We start from the raw sequence: 24,596 nt of genomic DNA on the forward strand, positions 1-24,596 counted from the left end.
GAGATAGCCACAAGAAGAGAATATGCATGATAATTGATGGCGCGAGCGTAGGACATTTCACTTAATGCTAAGCATGAGGAGACTGACACGAACATGTGATCCAATGCCACGCTTATTTGCTTTTGCTGGCTTTTAAATGTTGAGACGGATTCAGAAGTGAGGTGATCTACCTTTTCCTGAATTTGTATCCAAAATGATATTCCTGAACTCGTCAGGACGCACAGATGTGTGCGGGAACCGGACTGTCTCCATTTTCTCCTCCAAACTCGCGCCTGGTGCTGATATAGGTGTGGGGTTTACAATCCTGTCTGTCGGTGAGTTGGACTCCGTTATCATCACTTTCATCTCTGATCTAGAAAATGTATCCTAGAATAATAGACACGCTGATGTTGGTGCCTATTTGGTTGAGATTTATAGCACATGTTGTTATTCTTATTATTTTAGTGGTCAGGTTCTTCCTACACGTTACATTTTAGAAGGAACCGTGTGCTGCACATTATATTAACGACTTTGTGGACAATAGTAAATCATACAGGCTTATGTGTAAAATATTTTAAAGTATTTCATTTAGCTTATTTGTGGTATGTAAGTACTATGTATAGCCACCTACAGTGCATTCGGAAAGTATTCAGACCCCTTGACTTTTTCAGCATTTTGTTGCGTTACAGCCTTACTCTAAAATTGATTAAATTGTTTTTTTCCCTGATCAATCTACACACAATACCCCATAATGACAAAACAAAAACAGTTTTTTTGTGTGTGTGCAAATATATAAAAAATAACAAACTGAAATATTACATTTATTCAGACTCTTTACTCAGTACTTTGTTGAAGCACCTTTGGCAGCGATTACAGCCTAGAGTCTTCTTGGGTATGACAGCTACAAGCTTGGCACACCTGTATTTGGGGAGTTTCTCCCATTCTTCTCTGTAGATCCTCTCAAGCTCTGTCAGGTTGGATGGGGAGCGTCGCTGCACAGCTATTTTCAGGTCTCTCCAGAGATGTTCGATCGGGTTCAAGTCCGGGCTCTGGCTGGGCCACTCAAGGACATTCAGAGACTTGTCCCGAAGCCACTCCTGCGTTGTCTTGGCTGTGTGCTTAGGGTCGTTGTCCTGTTAGAAGGTGAACCTTCGCCCCAGTCTGAGGTCCTGAGCGCTCTAGAGCAAGTTTTCATCAAAGATCTCTCTGTACTTTGCTCCGTTCATCTTTCCCTCGATCCTAATATTTACATATTTCTTAATTCCATTCTTTTACTTTTAGATTTGTGTGTATTGTTGTGAATTGTTAGATACTACTGCACTGTTGGAGCTAGGAACACAAGCATTTCGCTACACCCGCAATAACATCTGCTAAATATTTGTATGTGACCAATAACATTTGATTTGATTTGATTTCGACTAGTCTCCCAGTCCCACAGCATGATGCTGCCACCACCATGCTTCACAGTAGGGATGGTGCAAGGTTTCCTCCAGACGTGACTCTTGGCATTCAGGCCAAAGAGTTCAATCTTGGTTTCATCAGACCAGAGAATCTTGTTTCTCATGGTCTGAGAGTCTTTAGGTGCCTTTTGGCAAACTCCAAGCGGACTGTCATGTGCCTTTTACTGAGGAGTGGCTTCCGTCTGGCCACTCTACCATAAAGGCCTGCTTGGTGGAGTGCTGCAGAGATGGTTTTCCTTCTGGAAGGTTCTCCCATCTCCACAGAAGAACTCTGGACCTCTTTCAGAGTAACCACCGGGTTCTTGGTCACCTCCCTGACCAAGGCCCTTCTCCCCCGATTGCTCAGTTTGGCTGGGCTGTGTTCTTGGGGACCTACAATGCTACAGATTTTTTTTTGTACCCTTTCCTAGATCTGTACCTTGACACAATCCTGTCTCGGAGCTCAACGGACAATTCCTTCCACCTCATGGCTTGATTTTTGCTCTGACATGCACTGTCAACTGTGGGACCTTATATGGAGAGGTGTATGCCTTTCCAAATCATGTCCAATCAATTGAATTTACCACAGGTGGACTCCAATCAAGTTGTAGAAACATCTCAAGGATGATCAGTGGAAACAGGATGCACCTGAGCTCAATTTTGAGTCTCATAGCAAATGGTCTGAATACTTATGTTAATAAGCTATTTCTGTTTTTTACTTTGAATACATTTGCAAACATTTCTAAAAACCTGTTTTCGCTTTGTCATTATAATGTATTTTGTGTAGATTGATGAGGGAAAAAAAACGTTTAATCTATTTTAGAATAAGGCTGTAACGTAACAAAATGTGGAAAAAGTCAAGGGGTCTGAATACTTTCCAAATGCACTGTATATCACTACGATTTACACTTTATAGAAATATCAGTATTTCATGGTATTTTTATAACGTGTCAACTTTAGTGTTATAGGTGGCTATACCTAATAAAATGTGGTCTCAACGATAATACAGTTCACTAAGTGTACTGAACTTCCTTTCACCTGAGGTTCTGTGTCCACCTGTTAAATTAAACAGACTTATGATATTTGATTTGTAAATACACTCAGGAATGGACATAGCATTTATTTTTTTTAACCACATTTTTATTTAGTTTGTCACATAGCATTTTTTTTTCATCCAAATTAGATTTTTGATCTAAGTGGGGCCAGTCTTTCTTTTTCCTCCAAGTCAGTTTGTGCTATCATGCAAACTCCTTGTCACTCATTGTCGTGCCAACCATGTTTGTCTTGACAATGAGAAATGGAGTTAACATGATAGCACAAACTGATCTGGGACCAGGCTGATTTACATTTTTCCATCATCCTTTCATTTGTCTCTATGTCAGGTTGGTGGCACCTTAATTGGGGAGTACGGGCTCGTGGTAATGGCTGGAGCGGAATCAGTGGAATGGTATTAAATACATCAAACACATGTTTTCCATGTGTTTGATGTCATTCCATTTGCTCTGTTCCAGACATTATTATGAGCCGTCCTCCCCTCAGCAGCCTCTACTGGTGTCAGGGGTGTTAGTTTTACCTCTATTGGAATCTCCAACAGTCTTATTGTAGAAACAGAAAACACACTATAATCAAAGTCTTCCTCTATTAGGGTTCAGTAGTTCATGTGTTTGTACAGGCCTACTTCATTTCAGTATTGCGGACACATGTTATTGCAGACACGGGTTATGACTTTGAGTCCATACAGATTTAATTTCACCTGAATGCCTTCTTGCCTGGAACAGCTTCTATTTTAGGAAATCCATCTCTCTCTATTAGCATTGACTGGTGGCTCAGTAGTTCCTTAGTGGTGTATTTCCTCTGTGTCCGGCAGAGTTGTTTCTCACACCTCCTCTGTGATGTTTACCTATTGAGTGAACACACTACAGGGGTTAGCTGTGATTGCCAGCCAAACACCTTAACAGTAGAAAGGTCATCCGGTGAATGGTGTTTGTCTTACAGGAACATGATACTGTAGGTCTTATATAATGTCAGGTGTAATGCATGGAAGTGTTGGTTTAATATTTCCGACAGGTTATATTCAGGATCCATTCCGATCAGCAGAACTTTCTTTCCAAAGATACCTGTGGTTATTGCACCAGATCTTACTGTATATATTCAGACTACCATGAGAGATTACATGATCAGAATGCACGGTGCTCTCTGTTTTGACATGATCAAACCATATCAATATAACATTTCCAACATCCCATACACTCTTGTCCCTAATTCAGAGAAAATATTTATTTATATTTATTTTATTTTACATTTATTTTTGCAGGTCTCATTGAGATTAAGGTATCTTGTTCAAGGGAGCCCTGCATCACACAATTACACAACAAATTACACAACAGGAAATACACAAGAAAATACAAAAATCATTCATGAAAAACAATTATCAATCTCTTCTCCTATCGCTCTAGAGATTCTTTGTTTCCCCTTTCTTGTCTTTCTTCCTACCAGTGCTCCTGTCCGTCCTTGGCAACGGCCTGGTGCTGGTCATCTCCTACCGGCGGAGGAAGAAGATGGTGGGCTCAGAGCTCCTCTGCGTCAACCTGGCCGTGGTAGATTTCCTATGTTGCATCTGTTTCTACCCGCTGTCCATTCTGTCATCATTTAACCATGCCTGGCTGGGGCACCACATCACGTGCGTCTACTACGGTCTTGGCTGCTACATTTTCGGCCTGTGCGGCATGTTCACCATCGCCGCCATCAGCATGATCCGCTATCTGAAGACATTCTATAACCTGGTCTATGGTGAGTACAGCCTAGTCTATTTGGGGGGGTGGGGGGGATGAAACGCAGATCAGGTATTTGAAAGAATATGATTTGAACTCAGGTCTTGTGTCAGCAGGGGTGATGGTAAGGCTTGAGGTTGAGCTAGGTTATTGGGGTTCGGGTTAGGAGGGTATATGAGTGGGATGCGGGTGCAGCATAGTGGAGATGTAGACATGGTGGGGATGTTTGGAGATCCATCCATAAGGAGTGTGTCACATAAACAAGGTCCTCTAGGGTACCAGGTACAGTACCAGACAATATCAGAATCCCTTATATCAGGGTTCCCCAACTGGCGGCCCGCGGGTGGTTTTATTTGGCCCCCCAAGTTTTTTGAGCAAAAAAATGTCATTACAAATATTTTGTATTATTTATCATTTTCATTGTTGAACATGAAAGACTGTAAAAACACCAGGAAATCAGCTCCAAGTGATTTTAATTTTGGAAATCGGTTCTCAAGTATTCCCACGCATAATGGAGAGACGTGATCGTATACAAATGTAAGCAAGGTTTGAAATTATTATGTTTTAGTCAGATATTATATATTTTTGGGCTTTTTGAGATCAATTTGCAGTCTACAAATTATTTGTAATTATGTTCCGGCCCCACGACCATCAGCTCAAGAAAGAGCTGGCGCATAAACCACTTACTCGCTGCATTTTTCTATTATCAAGACACTTGATAACTCTTAACTGGTTAGGACAGCTCATGAGGTCTCCTAAATAGGCCCCATCTGTCGACAAGGTGGGACTCATGACTAAAGAGGCTTTATGCATAGAGTTTATTGTTACCCATAAGAGTAAGAGTAAAATGTATATTCTCAGCATTTACGACCAATTTTCTACTCTGAGACGCTTTGTGAATACGGGCCTTCACCGTAAGTGTCTCTACTTTTCATCGTCATCCATTATCACATATGCTCCAATTGCTCCAATATATGTGATTTTCACACTATTAGTCGCGCAATTTGTCACTTTGTCTGAAGGCGAGAGGCTTTTTGAAGGATGACCGTTAGGAGATTTTTCACAGCAATTACTGGGCCCGTATCCACAAAGCATCTCAGAAAAGGTCCTAGGAATCCTGTTAAAGCCTATGTTAAGACAAAAAAAGAACTCCCAGCTAATAGTAGGTTATAGGATGATGTTAAGACACTGTTCAGACAAACTCTGAGCCAGGAGTAAAATCAACTCATAAAAGTTTCTCGGCTAGTAATCACGACAGTTTGAGGTACCGCAAAGGAAAAATCGTTTTGATGCTCATTGACATTGTTGCAAATGATGAGGAATAACCAATCGCGATGAAGCATCGTCACGCTTCAGACGACCACGGTGAATGTGACTGTCAAATGTTGCAATGGTAAAACGTTTGATATAAATTTCGCCTAACACGATCACTTTGCCTACTCTTAATTCTTTGCTAATGTGTTGGAGTGCATAATTTTTTTTAACCAATTCAGGTGTTTGTGATATGCTGAATTTTTATAATATTACCGTTATATCAAAACACTCGTCACTCCCGTTTAATAACTCTAAATCGCAGTTGGCATCAAATCACTTGCCGGTAATGTTGCATAAAACATTTGAAAGATCTATAATTTTCATCGAACAAAATCAAAGTTAACATAGGCCCTAGATGCCTTTAATTGCCGAATTTATAGGCATGCCCAATTTAGCCATATTTTTTAACAATGTTTTATTGCGCTCCAAAGGGGATAACTTGAAATAGCATGATGTAGGTTAATTAAATAATCTAAAGAAAAATGTGATCATTTATTATTATTAGACTGTCATAACCATGTCATAACAGCTTACATAACTTGTCATAACCTGTCATAATATGGCCATAACATTGTCATGACCCATATATTTACACCTGTTGTGACATATATATTGCATTATTTTATGGCTGGTTATGACCCACACTTATTCAAATTCGTTTTTTCCCTGCCAAGAAGTTTCCTTTCGTTTGAAAGTTTGTTTCTTAAATCCTTTCTTGTTGTTGTAATGAATTCTTTATAGTCATGTTTTCTTCATCATATTTTAAAGAACTTGTCGCAAATACACTTTATGATACTGTCAAGAAGCATTATGATAATAATAATATGCCATTTAGCAGACGCTTTTATCCAAAGCGACTTACAGTCATGCGTGCATACATTTTTTTTGTGTATGGGTGGTCCCGGGGATCGAACCCACTACCTTGGCGTTACAAGCGCCGTGCTCTACCAGCTGAGCTACAGAGGACCACATGATCATCCTGTGTCACTTTACTTAGACTAAGAAAATACACATTATGACAAGGTCATGAAGCATTATGACCATCATAATCATATAAGCCAGATAGGTCTATCACGTACATGCCCTTATGTCAGTCATCAGTCAAAAAGAGGGTGTCTTGTCCTGCTCCTGAAATCTGCTCCTGCATTCATCCCAGTCATCAGCAACAGAGCTGTGGGTTAGGTGCATGTCTGACATCAATGAGTGCGCAATTACAATGATAATTGAACATGGTCAATTTCAAAAACTGTTATATATCATAAACATACTGTTGACACCTAGGCCATGGTGTGATGGAATGTTTTGCCTTGTGTGGTAGGTTTTGTGGGTTTTGACACTCTTATGTAGGTGTCCTAACCAGCCATAAAATAACGCTATATATATATATATATATGTCACAACAGGTCTAAATATGTGTCATGACAGTGTTCTGACCATATTATAACAGGTAATTACAAGTTATGTCAGCTGTTATGACATATTATATTATATTATATTCTAACTGTAAGTCGCTCTGGATAAGAGCATCTGCTAAATGACTAAAATGTAAATGTAATATTATGACATGGTTATGACTGTGTCATAACGTGTTATGATGCTGTATGTCAAGTAAAGTGTTGCCATATTATAATATATGACAATATGACATCATCACACAAAGTGGGCAACGTCCTGCTTACAGACATCAACAATGACAAAATTCAAATCTGCGAAGACTACCACTATTGGCTCTGTTGTTGTTGTTGTTGTTGTTGTTGTTGTTGTTGCTGTTGATGATATCAGTAAACAGGAAATCACCTCTCTGTATGATGATGTCCTGCCTTCAAAGCTCTGCGGTAAAAGGGCCCAGTTTTTCTCTGTGGTCTATTTATAGGCTGTATTTATAATGTATTGCATACATATTTATAGGTAGTTAAACAGGCTTGATCTATCTCTTGTTGTAGCAGCAACAACTCACCATCCCTAGGGTGGCTAGAACATAATGCTTGCTTTCCCATCCTTGGCACACACTCTTGTTGCCCTGATCTGAAAGACAACATGGGCACAATTCCATCTAGCCTATCACAGGGTAAGGGGGAGGTACTGTAGTACTACAATACCTTGGAAAACTAAATGAAGTGCCTATGAGAGGGGGCTAAGGATCGATTTGGATTTGAGCCTCTCTCTCTCTCTCTCTCCCTCTCTAAGTGTGAGAGAAGAGTAGTGTTCAGCCCTGAGTACTGGGATCAGGTGTGTATTAGGACAGGTGGTGAGGGGAATAATGCCACGGGCAGGTTAGTCATCAGTCAGTCTTCTCATCTCAGTCGGGGACCTGTGAGATAGATGGTAATCAGGGAGCACCAATCTATCTGTCAGATCAATGGAGACCACATAGCATTTTCTTTTGGTGAAATAGCCTTATTTGCCCATGGACTTTACATTTGTGTGCATTAACTCTGCAATATTTACAGGTATTCAAGCAGTAGAGAATTTGAGGTGTGGTACTCAGTACTGGTGTGTTCTGGCCCAAACCATGCACTGATTAATCAATTAATCATCCAAACACAATGACAATCCCAAATGTCACCCTCCCTTTAAGAATATAACCAGGCGATGATGTCTCTTTCCTTGCAGCAGTCTGGCTGGATGGCACCAACATCCGGCTGGTGTGCTGTGCCTCATGGCTAGTCGCCGCCGTCTGGTCCTCCTTCCCGTTGTTCGGCTGGGGTGAGTATGTCCCCGAGCCCTACGGCCTGTCCTGTACCATCGCCTGGCACAGCTACCACACCTCCTTTAAAGACGCCTTCTACGTCATCTGCTCCTTCTCTTGTTTTACGCTGGTGCCCGTCCTGCTCATCGTGGTGTCCCAGGTCCAGATCCTCTATAAAGTGTATAATTTCACCTACGCCTTGTCAGCCCGGGGGATCCAGCTCAACCTGTGCCAGGCCGAAAAACGTCTCTCCATGGTGAGAAGGGTTAGGGTTTTATGTTTTGCTTAAAGAGGAACAATGACAATGTGCCTAAACCTCGGACTCAGTGGAGGACTGTGTTACAGTGCGTACGTCTTTCACTCAGGGAGAGCGGATGTTGAGCTTACTGCAGCGCTAGATAGAACTTTGTTGAATTACACAAATCTAAAAAAGAAATAAACGTTCTGTCACAGTGAACAGACTATATTTGTATTTGATGCAAGCCCAATCGATTGTCAGATATTCCATACAAGGTTTTCACATACATACAGCTTTAATGCACTTGGGAAATGTATACTGAAGCAAACTTTCACCCAGTTTTTAGATAAGAAAATATCTGCCTATCTTTCTGTCATTGTAACCATCCATCCAAATCAAATAATTCCATGTGTCCGCCTTTTGTCTTTATAAACTTTTCCACACGTATTCCGTGATATTGGGTAATCCAATGAGCAAACACTGCAGCTGTTGATTGCCAGTGATCATCATTTATCAGTACACAACTTTCAAGGAGTAGGGTATTTGATGCAAACACATAAGTATAACTTTTCAATTTTATAACATTACATTATTACATTCACTTGCTCGAGGATTTGGCCCTGGCTTGGAAACAAAATGTACATTTTATGTCATTTAGCAGACGCTCTTATCCAGAGCGACTTCCAGTTAGTGAGCGCATACATCATAAAAAAAAAAAATTCATACCCCCCGTGGGAATCGAACCCACAACCCTGGCGTTGCAAACACCATGCTCTACCAACTGAGCTACATCCCTGCCAGCCATTCCCTCCCCTACCCTGAACGACGCTGGGCCAATTGTGCACCGCCCCATGGGTCTCCCGGTCGCGGCCGGCTACGAGCCTGGATTCGAACCAGGATCTCTAGTGGCACAGAGATCGGGAGCCCAAATCCCTTGCAATTTGTTAAATATTGTAATTTAGTCTACCCATTTGAAAATGTAATTGTAATAATAAATGTAATTATAGCATATTTGATTTACCCCAATAAAAAATTGGACAGCGAGCATAAATCACACGCAGTAATGCACACATACACAATAAAGCCCATGGGCTGCTTTTTCTCTCCTTGGTTAGCAGAGATCTCAGAAAAGGTAAAATTGTGAAACCTTGACCCAAATTCTGCACATAAACTGTATCGCACAGTTGATTGGCCTTCCTGAATATAGTCTGTTCGTGTGACAGAACGTACAGTTGAAGTCGGAAGTTTACATACACCTTAGCCAAATACATTTAAACTCAGTTTTTCACAATTCCTGACATTTAATCTTAGTATAAATTCCCTGACTTAGGTCAGTTAGGATCACCACTTTATTTTAAGAATGTGAAATGTCAGAATAATAGTAGAGAGAATGATTTATTTCAGCATTTTATTTCTTTTATCACATTCCCAGTGGGTCAGAAGTTTACATACACTCAATTAGTAGTTGCTAGCATTACCTTTAAAATTGTTTAACTTGGGTCAAACGTTTCGGGTAGCCTTCCACAAGCTTCCCACAATAAGTTGGGTGAATTTTGGCCCATTCCTCCTGACAGAGCTGGTGTAACTGAGTGAGGTTTGTAGGCCTCCTTGCTCGCACACGCTTTTTCAGTTCTGCCCACAAATGTTCAACAGGATTGAGGTCAGGGCTTTGTGATGGCCACTCCAATACCTTGACTTTGTTGTCCTTAAGCCATTTTGACACAACTTTGGAAGTATGCTTGGGGTCATTGTCCATTTGGAAGACCCATTTGCGACCAAGCTTTAACTTCCTGACTGATGTCTTGAGCTGTTGCTTCAAAATATACACATAATTTTCCTTCCTCATGATGCCATGTATTTTGTGAAGTGCACCAGTCCCTCCTGCAGCAAAGCACCCACACAGCATAATGCTGCCACCACTGTGCTTCACGGTTGGGATGGTGTTCTTCGGCTTGACAGCATCCCCCTTTTTCCTCCAAACATACTGTAACGATGGTCATTATGGCCAAACAGTTCTATTTTTGTTTCATCAGACCAGAGGACATTTCTCCAAAAGGTAAGATCTTTGTCCCCATGTGCAGTTGCAAACCATAGTCTGGCTTTTTTATGGCGGTTTTGGAGCAGTGGCTTCTTCCTTGCTGAGCAGCCTTTCAGGTTTTGTCGATATAGGACTCATTTTACTGTGGATAGATACTTTTGTAGCCGTTTCCTCCAGCATCTTCACAAGGTCCTTTGCTGTTGTTTTGGGATTGATTTGCACTTTTCGCACCAAAGTACATTCATCTCTAGGAGATAGAACGCGTCTCCTTCCTGAGCGGTATGACGGCTGCGTGGTCCCATGGTGTTTATACTTGCGTACTATAGTTTGTACAGATGAACATGGTACCTTCTGGCATTTCCAAATTGCTCCCAAGGATGAACCAGACTTGTGGAGGTCTACCATTTTTTTTTCTGAGGTCTTGGCTGATTTCTTTTGATTTTCCCATGATGTCAAGCAAAGAGGCACTGAGTTTGAAGGTAGGCCTTGAAATACATCCACAGGTACAACTCCAATTGACTCAAATGATGTAAATTAGCCTATCAGAAGCTTCTAAAGCCATGACATCATTTTATGGAATTTTCCAAGCTGTTTAAAGGCACAGCCAACTTAGTGTATGTTATCTTCTGACCCACTGGAATTGTGATACAGTGAATTATAAGTGAAATAATCTGTCTGTAAACAATTGTTGGAAAAATTACTTGTGTCATGCACAAAGTAGAGGTCCTAACCGACTTGCCAAAACTATAGTTTGTTAACAAGACATTTGTGGAGTGGTTGAAACATAAGTGTATGTAAACTTCAGACTTCAACTGTACATATGTTTTGTAGATTTGCGTTATTATACAACGTTCTATCTAGCGCTGCAGTGATGGGGGGTGGTGTAATCTTGTGTTGTTGCTCTAGCTCTACCTCCACTCTCCCTGAGTGAGAGATGTGACCACTGTGAGAGACAGTCCTCCACTGAGTCAGAGAGGTTTAGGCACTTTGACAAATTTCACAAATTTGCCATTTACATTGACATTTTAGTCATTTAGCAGATGCTCTTATCCAGAGCGACTTACAGTTAGTGAGTGCATACATTTTTCATACTGGTCCCCTGTGGGAAACGAACCCACAACCCTGGCGTTGCAAGCGCCATGCTCTACCACCTGAGCTACAGGGGACCGTTTTGTGGGGCAATTTGCGATTGGTGCATCCATTTTGGGACTTTTAAATGAATGGTGTATACCCATTAATTCTTGAATAATTTAAGTTATAAATGCCTAATGAGCTTTAGGATTAAGGATTGGGACTTTAAATGTAGACTCAGCAAGGAGACATCATCATATACCTTCAGGCTCTGATCAGTCCCTACACCCAAAACGAGGGCATTGCGTTCATCCACCTCTGGCCTGCTGGCCCCCCTACCTCTGCGGAAGCACAGTTCCCGCTCAGCCCAGTCAAAACTGTTCGCTGCTCTGGCTCCCCAATGGTGGAACAAGCTCCCTCACGACGCCAGGACAGCGGAGTCACTTGAAACCCCACCTCTTTAAGGAATACCTGGGATAGGATAAAGTAATCCTTCTACCCCCCTTACCCCACCCCAAATAAATAAATAAATAAAATAAAACAAATTGTAAAGTGGTTATCCCACTGGCTATAAGGTGAATGCACCAATCTGTAAGTCGCTCTGGATAAGAGCGTCTGCTAAATGACGTAAATGTAAATGTAAATGTAAATATACAATGGAGCAACTTTCTGCTTACAAATGTCAACAATAGGAAAATGTCAACCTGCCATGACTGCCACTATTGGCTCTTCTTTTGTTGTTGTTGCTATATTAAAGCAGGAAGTATCCCCATTGTGTATGTGATGTCATATTGCTTTACCTTTAAAGCTCTGAGGTCAAAGGACCCAGTTTTAATGTTTTTCTGTGGTGAAGTATGAGTTTTTATTAATAATGCTAACACTTTACTGTAGGTGTCCTTATGCATGCATTCATAAAGCCTTTATAACAGCTATATAACACTTTATAACATTTGTCATAAGCTGTCATAAGTAGTTTTAAATAGTAATGAGTCATGGCATGAGATGTTATAAAACCAGTTATAATGGGTGTTAAAAATGACTGTTCATCCTGTTGTCGTATGCTCTAATGTCAACTATTTATAACAACTGCCATTATACAGTCTGCATGACAACTTATGTCATATGTCATTACATGCTACATAAGAATCTACATACCAGATGTTATAACAGGGTGTTATGTCATTTATTAACCTCTGTGTCACATTACATTGAATGGAATGATGGGTGTCATAACCATGTAATATGCCCTTATAGAGTGTGCACAGACACCTTAAGTAAAGTGACATTAATTTGAGGTGTTACAAAACAGTTATGAATGTGCTTATACTACGGGATGAGTTGAGAGGATCACAAAAAAAGGACACATTATAATACCAATAACTTGCCAAGAAAACACAAAACGGAATGGAAATCGAATGTTACAACAAAATCCACGTTGCTGGGGCACAACAGGATTCGTGACCACTATGAAAAAAGGAAAATGTTCAGGCTACAGTAATAAAGACAGCAGCTAGCAATTTTTTTCAATGGTTAGCTAGCTAGATAGCTAGTCAGTCAGGTAACTAGGAACAGGGTGAGAGCCCTACTCTACACAGTACAAACAATGTGTTTTGTTTGACAGTATACTTAACAGTAGCTAGCTAGCCATTCACACTGTAGTGGCACAACATGAGCACGAGCAGCCTCACTGTTCCCCAATCGATGCATAGCTAGCTAGAGAGTGGTGCTAGCTAACTTAGCTAGTTGCTAGCCAGCCATTTTGCACTGTTTCGCTATGATTTTAGTCATCAATCTAGCAAGAGGGCAATATTTTATTAAGATAGGGGTGTGTGTGTGTCCCCCTGCAGGCTTTCACCTGGAATTGTTTATTTATGTCTGAGGGAAAAAACCTTTTCAACCCATATGATCTAGTACACAACAAAAGTAAAATAAAACATATACAAATATGATGGTATGTGAATAAGCCTTTTCATACTTTATAATATGTCCATATATAGTTATAATCTGTTTTAGGAACATCTACCCAAAATATTTCACCTTCTTTAATACTTTACCAAACATATCATGACATAGTGATAGTCCAAATCTTTTACATTTGTGAACGTCTAAATCAACATTTGGGTGATTGAAACAGCGTGCGTCCCTGCTATAGATAAGGGGAGAAGGGCTATGTAAAGGGCTCCATTTTGTCATTCTGAGCATATGCAATGTGTCTGCTTCTGACATAAAACAAATGTTTGATTTCCACACAAAATTACTTCTTTACTTATTTTAGGTTTAAGGAAGTGTGTAGGTCGCATTCTTTATTATAGAGCTATAAAAGTTATGTATTTAGATCCACCTGCTCAAGACAAATTCAGCGATTGCTATGCCAAATACACGTTTATTCGACAGAGGATGTTGACATTGTCCTAGTAAGGTCTGGATGGCTGTCTTCTGACTTATAAAATGGTGGGAAATCAATAAAATGTCATGTAAATATATGCAAAAAAAAATTTAGTAATTCTAGTGCCCAATTTCAGGGACTGTCATCTTAAGAGGCTAGTTTGCTAGCTACGGGAGGAATTCCAAATTATAAAGCGTACTTTGCAGTATATCACACAATACATTTTCTTTCACAAATACTTTAAACTCAATTACTTTTAAAAATCTTAATACACTTTTTTTTTTTAAGCGGCAACCAGCAGTTGAAACAATATCAAAGCCCAGTCCCCACCCCTGTTTCTGTAAATAGCTGAGGGATGGAGCTGGAGAAATGTAACCACTCTCTAATTTATAGACAGAACTATGGATGCAAGGCTTGACCATCCATGATATCAAAATTATAGTGTAAATAGATAAACAAAAGTGAAATAAACAATAAAAAATGAACAGTAAACATTACACTCCCAAAAGTTTCAAAGGAATAGAGACATTTCAAATGTCATATTATGGCTAGGTACAGTATTAGAACGATGTGCAAATAGTTAAAGTACAAAAGGGAAAATAAATAAAAACATAAGTATGGGTTAGTTACAATGGTGTTTGTTCTTCACTGGTTGCCCTTTTCTTGTGGCAACAGGTCACAAATCTTGCTGCTGTGATGGCACACTGTGGCATTTCAAATCAAATCAAATCAAATTTTATTGGCCACATGCACCGAATACAACAGGCGCAGACATTACAGTGAAATGCTTACTTACAGCCCTTAACCAACAGTGCATTTATTTATTTATAAAACAACAACAAAAAAAGTGTTGAGAAAAAAAAAGAGCAGAGGTCAAATAAAATAACAGTAGAGAGGCTACAGTGGGGAAAAAAAGTATTTAGTCAGCCACCAATTGTGCAAGTTCTCCCACTTAAAAAGATGAGAGAGGCCTGTAATTTTCATCATAGGTACACGTCAACTATGACAGACAAAACGAGAAAAAAAATTCCAGAAAATCACATTGTAGGATTTTTAATGAATGTATTTGCAAATTATGGTGGAAAATAAGTATTTGGTCAATAACAGAAGTTTCTTAATACTTTGTTATATACGCTTTGTTGGCAATGACACAGGTCAAACGTTTTCTGTAAGTCTTCACAAGGTTTTCACACACTGTTGCTGGTATTTTGGCCCATTCCTCCATGCAGATCTCCTCTAGAGCAGTGATGTTTTGGGGCTGTCGCTGGGCAACATGGACTTTCAACTCCCTCCAAAGATTTTCTATGGGGTTGAGATCTGGAGACTGGCTAGGCCACTCCAGGACCTTGAAATGCTTCTTACGAAGCCACTCCTTCGTTGCCCGGGCGGTGTGTTTGGGATCATTGTCATGCTGAAAGACCCAGCCACGTTTCATCTTCAATGCCCTTGCTGATGGAAGGAGGTTTTCACTCAAAATCTCACGATACATGGCCCCATTCATTCTTTCCTTTACACGGATCAGTCGTCCTGGTCCCTTTGCAGAAAAACAGCCCCAAAGCATGATGTTTCCACCCCCATGCTTCACAGTAGGTATGGTGTTCTTTGGATGCAACTCAGCATTCTTTGTCCTCCAAACACGACGAGTTGAGTTTTTACCAAAAAGTTCAATTTTGGCTTCATCTGACCATATGACATTCTCCCAAACCTCTTCTGGATCATCCAAATGCACTCTAGCAAACTTCAGACGGGCCTGGACATGTACTGGCTTAAGCAGGGGGACACGTCTGGCACTGCAGGATTTGAGTCCCTGGCGGCGTAGTGTGTTACTGATGGTAGGCTTTGTAACTTTGGTCCCAGCTCTCTGCAGGTCATTCACTAGGTCCCCCCGTGTGGTTCTGGGATTTTTGCTCACCGTTCTTGTGATCATTTTGACCCCACGGGGTGAGATCTTGCGTGGAGCCCCAGATCGAGGGAGATTATCAGTGGTCTTGTATGTCTTCCATTTCCTAATAATTGCTCCCACAGTTGATTTCTTCAAACCAAGCTGCTTACCTATTGCAGATTCAGTCTTCCCAGTCTGGTGCAGGTCTACAATTTTGTTTCTGGTGTCCTTTGATAGCTCTTTGGTCTTGGCCATAGTGGAGTTTGGAGTGTGACTGTTTGAGGTTGTGGACAGGTGTCTTTTATACTGATAAGTTCAAACAGGTGCCATTAATACAGGTAACGAGTGGAGGACAGAGGAGCCTCTTAAAGAAGAAGTTACAGGTCTGTGAGAGCCAGAAATCGTGCTTGTTTGTAGGTGACCAAATACTTATTTTCCACCATAATTTGCAAATAAATTCATTAAAAATCCTACAATGTGATTTTCTGGATTTTTTTTCTCTCAATTTGTCTGTCATAGTTGACGTGTACCTATGATGAAAATTACAGGCCTCTCTCATCTTTTTAAGTGGGAGAACTTGCACAATTGGTGGCTGACTAAATACTTTTTCCCCCCACTGTATATATACAGGGGGGTACCGGTGCAGAGTCAATGTGCGGGGGCACCGGCTAGTTGAGGTAGTTGAAGTAATATGTACATGTGGGTAGAGTTAAAGTGACTATGCATAAATAATTAACAGAGTAGCAGCAGCGTAAAAGCATGGGGTGGGGGGGGCAGTGCAAATAGTCTGGGTAGCCATGATTAGCTGTTCAGGAGTCTTATGGCTTGGGGGTAGAAGCTGTTGAGAAGTCTTTTGGACCTAGACTTGGCACTCCGGTACCGCTTGCCGTGCGGTAGCAGAGAGAACAGTCTATGACTAGGGTGGCTGGAATCTTTGACAATTTTGAGGGCCTTCCTCTGACACCGCCTGGTATAGAGGTCCTGGATGGCAGGAAGCTTGGCACCAGTGATGTACTGGGCCGTACGCACTACCCTCTGTAGTGCCTTGCGGTCGGAGGCCAAGCAGTTGCCATACCAGGCGGTGATGCAACCAGTCAGGATGCTCTCGATGGTGCAGCTGTAGAATTTTTTGAGGATCTGAGGACCCATGCCAAATCTTTTCAGTCTCCTGAGGGGAATAGGCTTTGTCGTGCCCTCTTCACGACTGTCTTGGTGTGTTTGGACCATGATAGTTTGTTGGTGATGTGGACACCAAGGAACTTGAAGCTCTCAACCTGTTCCACTACAGCCCCGTCGATGAGAATGGGGGCATGCTCAGTCCTCTTTTTTTTCCTGTAGTCCACAATCATCTCCTTTGTCTTGGTCACGTTGAGGGAGAGGTTGTTATCCTGGCACCACACGGCCAGGTCTCTGACCTCCTCCCTATAGGCTGTCTCATCGTTGTCGGTGATCAGGCCTACCACTGTTGTGTCATCGGCAAACTTAATGATGGTGTTGGAGTCGTGCCTGGCCATGCAGTCATGGGTGAACAGGGAGTACAGGAGGGGACTGAGCACGCACCCCCTGAGGGGCCCCCGTGTTGAGGATCAGTGTGGCAGATGTGTTGTTACCTACCCTTACCACCTGGGGGCGGCCCGTCAGGAAGTCCAGGATCCAGTTGCAGAGGGAGGTGTTTAGTCCCAGGATCCTTAGCTTAGTGATGAGCTTTGAGGGCACTATGGTGTTGAATGCTGAGCTGTAGTCAATGAATAGCATTCTCACGTAGGTGTTCCTCTTGTCCAGGTGGGAAAGGGCAGTGTGGAGTGCAATAGAGATTGCATCATCTGTGGATCTGTTGGGGCGGTATGCAAATTGGAGTGGGTCTAGGGTTTCTGGGATAATGCTGTTGATGTGAGCCATGACCAGCCTTTCAAAGCAGTTCATGGCTACAGACGTCAGTGCTACGGGTCGGTAGTCATTTAGGCAGGTTATCTTAAAGTCCTTGGGCACGGGGACTATGGTGGTCTGCTTGAAACATGTTGGTATTACAGACTCAGTCAGGGACATGTTGAAAATGTCAGTGAAGACACTTGCCAGTTGGTCAGCACATGCTCGGAGTACACGTCCTGGTAATCCATCTGGCCCTGCGGCCTTGTGAATGTTGACCTGCTTAAAAGTCTTACTCACATCGGCTACGGAGAGCGTGATCACATAGTCATCCGGAACAGCTGGTGCTCTCATGCATGCTTCAGTGTTGCTTGCCTCGAAGCGAGCATAGAAGTGGTTTAGCTCGTCTGGAAGTCTTGTGTCACTGGGCAGCTCGCGGCTGTGCTTCCCTTTGTAGTCTGTAATAATTTTCAAGCCCTGCCACATCCGACGAGCGTCAGAGCCAGTGTAGTACGATTCAATCTTAGTCCTGTATTGACTCTTTGCCTGTTTGATGGTTCGTCGGAGGGCATAGCGGGATTTCTTATAAGCGTCCGGGTTAGAGTCCCGCTCCTTGAAAGCGGCAGCTCTAACCTTTAGCTCAGTGCGGATGTTTCCTGTAATCCATGGCTTCTGGTTGGGGTATGTACGTACGGTCACTGTGGGGACGACATCATTGATGCACTTATTGATGAAGCCAGTGACTGATGTGGTGTACTCCTCAATGCTATCTGAAGAATCCCGGAACATGTTCCAGTCTGTGCTAGCAAAACAGTCCTGTAGCTTAGCATCTGCGTCATCTGACCACTTTTTTATTAACTGAGTCACTGGTGCTTCCTGCTTTAGTTTTTGCTTATAAGCAGGAATCAGGAGGATAGAGTTATGGTCAGATTTGCCAAATGGAGGGCGAGGGAGAGCTTTGTATGCGTCTCTGTGTGTGGAGTAAAGGTGGTCTATAGTTTTTTTTCCTCTGGTTGCACATTTAACATGCTGGTAGAAATTAGGTAGAACGGATTTAAGTTTCCCTGCATTAAAGTCCCCGGCCACTAGGAGCGCTGCATCTGGATGAGCGTTTTCCTGTTGATTTATGGCCTTATTTCACACCATAGATATGGGAGTTCATCAAAATTGGATTTGTTTTCTAATTCTTTGTGGTCTGTGTAATCTGAGGGAAATATGTGTCTCTAATATGGTCATACATTTGGCAAGGCTATGCTCACTGAGTCTGTACATAGTCAAAACTTTCCTTAATTTTGGGTCAGTCACAGTGGTCAGGTATTCTGCCACTGTGTACTCTCTGTTTAGGGCCAAATAGCATGGGTTGACGTGATATGCTCAACCCGCTCAGTTTTCTACCACAAAATGCCACAAAATGCCAGAAAAGAACCAGCTCACCTCCTTTTACACTGATGATTTGATTATTAGATGTTCAATGTTTTTTATTTTTTATTTATTTTATTTCAAAAGGAATAGTTTCACGAGAGTTCATTCACTTAACAGGGTTGACCTTAAAATGAGGGACAGACCATTTAAAATGTAATCTTGATTAAATAAATAATAATTTTCAGAAATTACTTTTTCAAAGTAACAACATAACTCGGGGATATACAATGATGGTGAAACTTGGAGACATTTTTGGATTAAGTGGATAAAAATCTTCCTAGAAGTGACATTTTGGCACTTTAGGAAGTCTTTATTCATATTGAAAATCAGATTGATTGAATGATCCATGTGGTCTATATTGCAACGCCAGGGTTGTGGGTTCGATTCCCACGGGGGGCCAGTATGAAAATGTATGCACTCACTAACTGTAAGTCGCTCTGGATAAGAGCGTCTGCTAAATGACTAAAATGTAAATGTATTTCATTTAATATAACATGCTTTTAATATTCTATATTGTGCACAATTTCTACTTAAAATATCAAAGGGAAGCAAAAGGCACTCTTTTCATGGAACGACCCAGCTGTCATTGTTACTGTAGCCTGCACATCCAGCAACTCAGCAACTTTGTTTTCTTGTAAAGTTGTTGGTATTAGAATGTGTTTTTAAAAATAAATAAAATCCGAAGTTTATCTGTGCTCCCATTTGCCCATGTTTCTTGGAGATCCTTTGAATGGTAAAGTTGTGTGATACTCTCCTGTGGTATAAGCACATTCATAACTGTTTTATAACACTTCAGATTATTGTCACTTTACTTAAGGTGTCTGTGCACACTCTATAAGGGCATATTACAAGGTTATGACGCCCATCATTCCATTCAATGTAATGTGACACAGAGGTTTGTAAATGACATAACACCCTGTTATAACATCTGGTATGTAGACGCTTATGCAGCATTTAACAACATATTACATAAATTGTCATGCAGACTACAGTAGAGGTTATAAAGGCTTCATGAATGCATGCATAAGGACACCTACAGTAAAGTGTTACCTATATAATATTATATGTCATTTAGCAGACACTTTTATCCAAAGTGACTTAGTCATCCGTGCATCCATTTTACATATGAGTGGTCCCGGGAATCGAACACACTACCCTGGCGTTGCACGTGCCATGCTCTACCAACTGAGCTACAAAGGGCCTGTAGTGTACGCTGTCCATATTGCTCCATTTGTCATGGTTTCAAGAAACAGCATTAGGCCTATACTGAAGGGAGTTTATGAAGTTGTGAACCATTTGATGTTCAGCATTAGTACCATTATTGACTAATGGTTGTAAACTATTAATAGGTATGTCCTTTGAGAAGTAAAAAATATTTATCAGGCTTGAAGATTATTTCTCTACTACCGATGTCCTTTGTCATTTTAAAGGCTGTGTTTACCTTTTGCCCAATTATTGGCAAAAGAGCTGAACAAATATATATCAGAATGTGGCACTTAAGCAATTAATGGGCTGCATTTTGCTCAGTAAAGTCAGTACAGAAGTGGGAAAGGGGAAGCGGATGCACTTAGGTGAAATTTGGAACACTGTGCCTACTAGTGGTGTCATTAGGTAGGCTCGAATCAGCTGCATATACTGAAGCCAACTCTAACGTTGAATGAGTTGGCTTTAGTACATGCTGTTTATTCGAGGCTACCCAATGACACCAGTTATTGTATGAGCGCTTACGCGATAGAGTTGGATTTAGCGAATACCGTATGGATTTGAGTCTAGATATTGGACACAATATAATGTCTCTGTCATCCCCCTCAGATGTTCTTCTGCATCAGCCTTGGCTTTGTGACGGCCTGGGCTCCCTACGCCGTGGTCTCCTTTCTCTTCATCTTCCACCAGGACAGCAGGTACATGGCGCCCGAGTGCTTCGTGTTCCCCGCGCTTTTCGCCAAGAGCTCCCACGTCTACAACCCCTTCATCTACTTCTACTTCAACAAGGCCTTCCGTCAGGAGCTGCGCTGCCTGCTGCGCTCCTTCTACCCCCGGTTAGCCGGGAACCGTGTGGGGATCCGCTCCGCCACGGGCCTGGAGGGACTCCCCAGGGGGCCACATCCCATCCAGATCCAGCTCCAGGAGCTGGAGATATCTGGAGGGGGAGTCCCAGGGGAGAAATAGCCGGAGCAACAACAGCGAGGACACAGGGAGCACGATTTGGGGCGATCTCCTGCTGAGGGTCCAAGATCAGAGTGACCCCCTCGGCTGTGGACCATAGACCTGTCCAGTGCTTGACTTGGGCAGGAGCTCACTGGAGCCAAGTACCGGCACCTCAAATGTTCTACTGCTTGAGCTCCTGTTCCTCTTATAGAATATTAGCTCAAAAGTATTGTGGAGCTCTTGCAGCTAAATATGAAGAGTATTGGCACCCAAAATGAGTACTGGCACCTATTTCAATCCAAGTCAAGCACCTGTCTAATAGTTCCTTCCCATCCCCACCTGAACACTGAGAGAGGGGAGTGGACTCTGCGATAGGTTTGGGATTAGTTGAAAAGTGAATCGGGGGTGGTGCTCCTTAGACTGAATCCCAAATCAGTCCCTTCACCCTCATCCCTCGGCCCTCCATTCGCGCGTTCACGCATGCCTCCGCAATATGCATTAGTGTCCGACAGCTAAGGGAGTGAAAATTAGGAGCTAATTAAAGTGTCGGTCCCGTGTTTCATGAGCTGAAATAAAAGATCCCAGAAATGTTCCATATGCACAAAAAGCTCATTTCTCATATTTGATATCCCTGTTAGTGAGCATTTCTCATTTGCCAAGATAATCCATCCACCAGACAGGTGTGGCATATTAAAAGCTGATTAAACAGCATGATCATTACAGTCGTGGTCAAAAGTTTTGAGAATGACACAAGTATTGGTCTTCACAAAGTTTGCTGCTTCAGTGTTTTTAGATATTTTTCTCAGATGTTACTATGGTATACTGAAGTATAATTACAAGCATTCCATAAGTGTCAAAGGCTTTTATTGACAATTACATTAAGTAATGCAAAGAGTCAATATTTGCAGTGTTGACCCTTCTTTTTCAAGACCTCTGCAATCCACCCTGGCATGCTGTCAATTAACTTCTGGGCCATATCCTGACTGATGGCAGCCGATTCTTGCATAATCAATGCTTGGAGTTGTCAGAATTTGTGGGTTTTTGTTTGTCCATCCGCCTCTTGAGGATTGACCACAAATTCTCAATGGGATTAAGGTCTGGGGAGTTTCCTGGCCATAGACCCAAAATGTCGATGTTTTGTTCCCCGAGCCACTTAGTTATCACTTTTGCCTTATGGCAAGGTGCTCCATCATGCTGGAAAAGGCATTGTTCGTCACCAAACTGTTCTTGGATGGTTGGGAGAAGTTGCTCTCGGAGGATGTGTTGGTACCATTATTTATTCATGGCTGTGTTCTTAGGCAAAATTGTGATTGAGCCCACTCCCTTGGCTGAGAAGCAACCCCACATATGAATAATAATAATAATAATATAATATGCCATTTAGCAGATGGTCCCAGGATGCTTTACTGTTGGCATGACACAGGACTGATGGTAGCGCTCACCTTGTCTTTTCCGGACAAGCTTTTTTCCGGATGCCCCAAACAATCGGAAAGGGGATTTCTCAGAGAAAATGACTTTACCCCAGTCCTCAGCAGTCCAATCCCTGTACCTTTTGCAGAATATCAGTCTGTCCCTGATGTTTTTCCTGGAGAGAAGTGGCTTCCTCGCTGCCCTTCTTGACACCAGACCATCCTCCAAAAGTCTTCACCTCACTGTGCGTGCAGATGCACTCACACCTGCCTGCTGCCATTCCTGAGAAAGCTCTGCACTGGTGGTGCCCCAATCCCGCAGCTGAATCAACTTTAGGAGACGGTCCTGGCGCTTGCTGGACTTTCTTGGGCGCCCTGAAGCCTTCTTCACAACAATTGAACCTCTCTCCTTGAAGTTCTTGATGATCCGATAAATGGTTTATTTAGGTGCAATCTTACTAGCAGCAATATCCTTGCCTGTGAAGCCCTTTTTGTGCAAAGCAATGATGACGGCACGTGTTTCCTTGCAGGTAACCATGGTTAACAGAGGAAGAACAATGATTTCAAGCACCACCCTCCTTTTAAAGCTTCCAGTCTGTTATTCTAACTCAATCAGCATGACAGAGTGATTGTCCTCCAGCCTTGTCCTCGTCAACACTCTCACATGTGTTAACGAGATAATCACTGACATGATGTCAGCTGGTCCTTTTGTGGCAGGGCTGAAATGCAGTGGAAATGTTTTTTGGGGATTAAGTTCATTTTCATGGCAAAGAGGGACTTTGCAATTAATTGCAATTCATCTGATTACTCTTCATAACATTCTGGAGTATATGCAAATTGCCATCATAAAAACTGAGGCATCAGACTTTGTGAAAATTAATATTTGTGTCATTCTCAAAACTTTTGACCACGACTGTACACAGGTGCACCTTGTGCTGGGGACAATAAAAGGCCACTCTAAAATGTGCAGTTTTGTCACACAACACCACAAGGTTTGAGGGAGCGTGCAATTGGCATGCTGACTGCAGGAATATCCATAAGCCACCTCCAACGTCATTTAGAGAATTTGGCAGTAGGTCCAATTGGCCTCACAACCGCAGACCACGTATAACCACGCCAACCCAGGACCTCCACATCCGGCTTCTTCACCAGAGGGATCGTCAGACCAGCCACCCGGCCAGCTGATGAAGCTGAGGAGTATTTCTGTCTGTAATAAAGCCCTTTTGTGGGGAAAAACTCATTCTGATTGGCCTGGCTCTCAAAAACTAATTCAGTGGGTGGGCCTGGCTCCCAAGTGGGTGGGCCTATGGCTGCGCACCTGCCCAGTCAAATCCATAGATTTGGGCCTAACTTATTTCTTTCAATTGACTGATTTTGTTATATGAACTGTAACTCAGTAAAATCGTTGAAATTGTTGCTTTTATATATTTGTTCAGTGTATATGCCATGTGCATTTTGTTTGTGACCGATTTCGAGATTTGACACATGTAGCAAATGAAATATCTCCCAAATTAAATGTTACTGCGGTTTATCGCTTGTAAAACAAGGGGAATTTGTTAATTTGAATTTCATGATTGTTTTATTATTTAAATGTGGAACATGAATTGCATCATTCAAGTCACGTGTCCTGAAGTTGATGGGTTTATTTGATCCCTTTGCCACTCTTAATGTCACCCTCAAAGTTTGGTCAGCAGCACGTGACATTGGAGGACCCTCCCAGCGAGTTGGTAGGGGCGAGGGGCTGGTTTTGGATTCCCCATGAGACTTCTGAGAGCAGTACAGGAAGTACACAGGAAGTATGTTGATCCATCTGCAGAAGCAGTGGCAGGGTGCTACCATAGGAGGGGCAGTGAGTTAGAGAGACAGAGCTGAGGCCACAGAACCAGGAAGACGCCAGCAAAGACTACCAGCCAATAGGAAAAGCTCAGCATAATGTTATGGTAA

At 42.0% G+C, this 24,596-nt stretch overlaps 1 protein-coding gene across 1 annotated transcript; it reads left to right on the forward strand.

The window, feature by feature from the left end:
• Window positions 1-193: 193 nt before the first annotated feature.
• On the forward strand, window positions 194-24,596 carry opn8c (opsin 8, group member c). The gene is given in 5 exon segments (XM_041865487.1): window positions 194-314; window positions 3,915-4,208; window positions 8,117-8,448; window positions 20,908-21,224; window positions 24,494-24,596. Coding segments are annotated over 5 exon segments (1,167 nt in total).

The sequence above is a fragment of the Coregonus clupeaformis genome, chromosome 36 (genome assembly GCF_020615455.1).
Source record: "Coregonus clupeaformis isolate EN_2021a chromosome 36, ASM2061545v1, whole genome shotgun sequence".
In the NCBI taxonomy this organism is placed as follows: Eukaryota; Metazoa; Chordata; class Actinopteri; order Salmoniformes; family Salmonidae; genus Coregonus; species Coregonus clupeaformis.